Genomic DNA, 5,519 nt, shown 5'->3' with positions numbered 1-5,519 from the left:
AACCCCAATAATGAAGCAATAAAAATAAGTTACGAACTGAACCAATGCTAAATATGCTACTGGAACTGTTTACTACATTTTTTCAGAGCCAATACAAAAATTAACACATATATAAATATTTTATAGTAATTTAAATTACTTTTTTCGTCAATATGTAATACGATTTTAATATAGATGGTGACATAACAACCATTTTATGTCTAAGAAATGAAAAGCAGGTGGATTCAACATATGTATGTTTGTAACTACACTTTGAAAACGATGCCCTGAGTTAGGAGGAATTGCGTACAGGCAGAGGCGGATTTCCCATTAGGCATTGTAGGCAGCTGCCTAGGGCAGCATAATTTTATTATAATAAGTTATAAACACAAATCTGGTGCACAAAAAAGAAAAGAAAAGGATGAGAGAGACAACGAAGCAATAAAAGGACAGCTATCACTCGGTCAATATTTTAAACTTTCCACAGCTTCGACTGAGTTACCTAAACGGTCTATTGTGAAATCAAGTCCAGTATCAAATGAATTGGAAGGTAAGGGCAACAATGTAATTATTATTGATAGTAATAGCACTAATTTAAGTATGGTTATTCATACAAATGAGGATAATATAATAACTGAAACCGATAATGTTACTATTGTTACTGAAAAATCGCTTTCTTCGCCACGGCTACAGCCATTATATAAATATTTTGATATTGGTGATCCCAATTTTGACATAGATCGTGACTTGAAGTATCCCCATATTCCAAATCCGGAAAGCTTTCTTGTGGATTCTGAAGGTTTTAGTGTGCCAATATCGATATTTAAAAAGAAACTAACTAATAATGAAATGATTACGAGAGATTGGCTAGTTTGGAGTAAAGTAAAGCAAGCATTGTAAACTATTTAGCACGTTGCCTGAGTCACAGCGTTCCGCGTTGGCACTTCCTGAAGGGTTTTCTACAGCGAAACGTTGGAAAAAGCTGTATGATAAGGTCCCTGAACACGAAAATAGTTCAGTACATAAAAAAAGCTACGTTCAATGGAAATCAGAGATCTTTAAAATAAAAAAAGACAAATCCTTGTCAGGTATTTTATTAAAATCGATCAACAGTGATAAAGAAAAGTGGCGTGAACTCTTAAAGCGTTTAATTAAGGTCACTTTGTTTCTGGCCAAAAGAGGGCTGGCTTTTCGAGGGGATTCTGAAAAAATCGGTGAATCATCTAATGGGAATTTCTTGGGCATCTTAGAACTACTCGCTAACTATGATCCAGTTTTGAATGAACATTTAAATAAAATTCACCACTTTCAAGAAAAGGGAGATAGAATGCAAGTGCATTACCTGTCCCATGACATTCAAAATGAATTCATAAGCTTATGTGCTGCTGAAGTAACTAAAAAAATTCTTGAAGAGAGAGAAAAAGCAAGGTACTATTCTGTAATTGTTGACGCAACACCTGATTCTGTTCATGTAGAACAGACTGTTATATTAATAAGATATGTTAATTTAACTGAACAGGTAGAAAATCAACAATACCAAGTGGAAGAACGTCTACTATGCTTTGTAGATTGTGCCAATAAAAGTGGAAAAGCATACCTTATTATGAGTAAATTAAAAATATTTAAAATTCCATTAGAAGATTGTAAGGGCCAAGGGTATGATAATGGTAGTAATATGAAAGGTATATATAAAGGAGCTCAAGCTATTATACTCAGAGCTAATAACGAGGCTAATATACTCAGCTTGTACTTTTCACTCTTTAAATCTATAAGGGGAACAAGCAGCAGAGAGCTGTACAGCAGCTATTACTTTTTTTGGAGCCATCCAAAAATTATATAATATCTTTAGTTCAAGCCCCCAAAGATGGGAAATCTTAAAAAAAAAAATGCCGTCCTCTCTTCATTCAATGTCAAGAACACGATGGTCAGCAAGAGTTGATAGTGTAAAACCAGTCGCTGCAATCTTCCAGCTATATTAGAAGCCCTTGAAGATTTGAAGCTACTAAACTTGACATCAGAATGTCGTCGAGACATACAGAGATTAGAAAAGTACTTCAAAACTTTTAACCCTTTCGGTCCTGACCTACTCGTATAGGTAGGCAACTTTCGATAAATTGTTTTAAATAAAGTTTTCATCGCAGCAAACCAAATGTTATAAAATAATAATTCTTAATATATGGACATTCATAAAAAATAATAATATTCATCGATATTTCAGTATAATTGTAATATTTTAACTATTTTCTTGAAAAAATAAAAAATAAATATAGTGATGATAAGGTCATTATCATCATAATTGCATTTCCCGCCAAAACTATCTAACATATGATTTTAAAAATCTGGGAGTTTTTAAATCAATAGTTAACATGTTTACATATAAGTAACAACCATAACCAATATGTTATAATCAATAACTCAACAATTTTACCGCCAAATTCTATCAGTCTTATCACCTACTGCTACGAGTATGTCGGGCAACAACGGAGTACAATATATCAGCATTAGATAAAATCGTATCGATGCAAATAATTTAGGTGTTGAAAAAAAAAATCAACTGGATTTACTTCAATTTAAGGAAAGGTTAGGTGAAGAATTAATAACAGTTAGAAAAGTTAGCCAAATCAGTCCATCGACATTGGGCATAAAACGAGGACGTCCACGAAATAATTCAACATTGGGGTCTCCAGCACCACCCGCAAAAAAATGCTTGAGGCTAGATAATTTACCAAATGAAACTATGAAACTGGATCATGTTGGACACTACCCTAAACACGATAACAAAAAGCATCCACTTTTCTGCAAACGACAAGGTTGCAAGCTAAAAAGTCATTGGGTTTGCACAAAATGCAATGTACATTTGTGTATGACATCATCTAACAACTGTTTTTTAAAATTTCACCATGAATAATGTTGTAGGTACTATACATATATTTCTATCAACATTATATTATATTTTAATAAAAAAGTGAAAAGTCATCAAGGAATATTGTGATTATTTATTTTGATATATTTATAGTTTGTTAAAAAAAATTATTATTTGATTAAAAAAAAGTTAATGTTGTTTATTTTGTTTTTTATATACTCGTATTAAAAGGTTTTGTTATTATTTTGTTTTGTTTTTTTACCCAACCTACTTGTAGAAGTAGGTAATTTTTTTTTTTTTGACTCCTATACAACCCGACCTACTTGTAGAAGTATGTGATGAAAATTTGCATATCATTTGGTAAAAAATAATTTTTTTTTTCTGAAATTGCGTGAGTAAGTTATTTATGGCTATTTAACCAAGGAAAAAAATTATGGATTTTTTTCCTAAAAAAAAAAAAATCAGGACCGAAAGGGTTAACTGTCTTCTCCTAGCTTCTATTTGGTTCAAGATCCTAAAGTCAATAGACATTGTAAACCGTGTATTACAATGTAAAAGTGGTACTTTGGATGTTGCCTCGAAAAATTTGAGTTCATTGATCGAAGACTTGCATAAAATACGAAATGAAGGTTATGATAATATACTTAATGAAACTCTAATAGTGGCTAAAAATATAGGTTGGCCTCAATATTTCGAAGAAGAATTAAAAAGAACTCGAAAACGAAAAAGACATATAGATGAAGATGACGAAAACGAAAATGCAGATGATCATCAAAGAACTAAATTCAAGAATGACGTTTTCAATATTATCCTAGATAGTGTTATTGGAGATATGACAGTTAGGTTCGAATCAGTGCATTCTCTTTGTGAAAGATTTTCTGTGCTATGGTTGAATAAAGAAATGACCATAGACCAGATTCAAGAAAAAACTACTAGGCTGGTAAAACAGTATCCAAAGGATTTAGGAGATGAGCTTACAGATGAACTTCAAAGTTTAAAACTTATATATTCAGCCAACTTTGGTGAAAAGACACTCTCACCTTGGGATCTTCTCAATGCTATAAAAACTTCAAATCTGGAAAATTTATTTCCTAACCTTACTGTGGCTCTCAGGATATTTATCACAATTCCTGCTACAGTAGCAAGTGCAGAACGCTCTTTTTCTGTATTAAAAAGAGTAAAAAATGTTTTACGTTCGACCATGTGTCAAAACAGGCTATCAAGCTTAGAAGTCTTGGCAGTGGAAAAAGAACTAGCTAAAAACACCAACTTGGATGCTGCTATCGATGGTTTTGCTATGAAAAAGGCCAGAAAAGGAACACTTTAATTAAACCTAATAATTATTCATTATAACTACTGTTAAATAGTTGTTTAATTTTTTACATTATTTTCTTCAATTTTAATACAAGATTTTGTATACCATATATTATGTTTGTTTTATTTACAATTCATCCAACTTAAATATTAAGTATCGCTACTGCATAAAAATGCCATACAGCTTTATAAATCTCAGTAAAATAAGTATATATAAGTGAAGGGGCCCGGAAATAATCAGCCCTGGGGCCCACAAAAGCTCTCGTCGGCCCTGATAGTATTACATAGTGTCATAGTACATATTATTAATTACGCTACACATAAATATGGATACTTGGTTTCAAACTGGGTCTTGTCGTAAGATAAAGCTGTCAAATGATGAAGGAACTAGTAGTTGTGGAACTAGTAGTGAGATTGTTGATGTGTCAAGTTTGAATATAAGAAAGAAAACTAAAATATATTTTCGTAAGTATAACCCTGACTTTTTAAAAATCGGGTTTGTATTTTTGGTACTGAGGAGGAGCCTATGCCACAGTGTGTGATTTGTTTTGAAACGCTATTCAACGAATGTATGAAATTATCAAAACTTGAAAGACATCTATCAACTAAACATCCTGAATGTGTAGGAAAATCTCTCGATTCGTTCGGGCGGTGTTGCTATATGTGAAAATAAGAATATGAGTTCTTCCGATGGAGTACAATCGATCGAGTACAATTTGTTCAAATTTAATCGAGAAAATAAGAACGTAAAGCGAATTGCGAATTTTTTTCAATCGTGAAAAAAACCAATCAATATTTACTCCTTTATACCTACTTATAAATATAGTTAAAATATTATGAGTTTAGTTACTAAGAAAATAATATTATGCAATTAAATAATCGTAATATGTCATATTTTATATATAGTAGTAACGTGTGTAGCGAGCGTTGTGCAGGACACTACGATCGCTAACACTTTAATTATTTAACGACGTAGCACGTTGTATGAAATCTTGAGACGTGGGTTGAGAGAGATAGGTTAGGTGAATAAATTTAACACTGGTATATTAAACTTATAAACTTACTGTTTTTATTAATTTATCACAACAAATTAACAAACAGTTAAAAACACAAAAAATTAAAATAACAAGTTATTCTGGGCTAAGAATTATTTACTCGCGGCGATGTGGCTGTAACAAAGTCCACGACGAGCAATAATTTATTTAACAGGGGAAATGATCAGTCCAACTACCTATCTACATCTGAATAATACTAAATGCTCAACCCGTATTTATACAGGTTCCAATGACGTAAAAGTGGTCTAATTCTAATATTACTTTATTTTGCCCTCTATTTAGCATTATTATGTAAAAACGTGAAACTA

The 5,519-nt window shown here is 31.9% G+C and overlaps 1 protein-coding gene across 1 annotated transcript; it reads left to right on the top strand.

Moving 5' to 3' along the window:
* The first annotated feature begins 579 nt into the window (after positions 1-579).
* On the top strand, positions 580-4,169 carry LOC112680940. The gene is made up of 4 exons (XM_025551174.1): positions 580-731; positions 889-1,661; positions 2,514-2,812; positions 3,354-4,169. The coding sequence occupies exons 1-4, from the start codon at positions 580-582 to the stop codon at positions 4,167-4,169; spliced, it is 2,040 nt and encodes a 679-aa protein (XP_025406959.1).
* The last annotated feature ends 1,350 nt before the right edge of the window (positions 4,170-5,519 follow it).

Source organism: Sipha flava, unplaced genomic scaffold (assembly GCF_003268045.1).
Source record: "Sipha flava isolate LNK unplaced genomic scaffold, YSA_version1 18293_pilon_pilon, whole genome shotgun sequence".
Taxonomy (NCBI): domain Eukaryota; kingdom Metazoa; phylum Arthropoda; class Insecta; order Hemiptera; family Aphididae; genus Sipha; species Sipha flava.
This window is presented reverse-complemented; position numbering and strand designations above follow the sequence as displayed.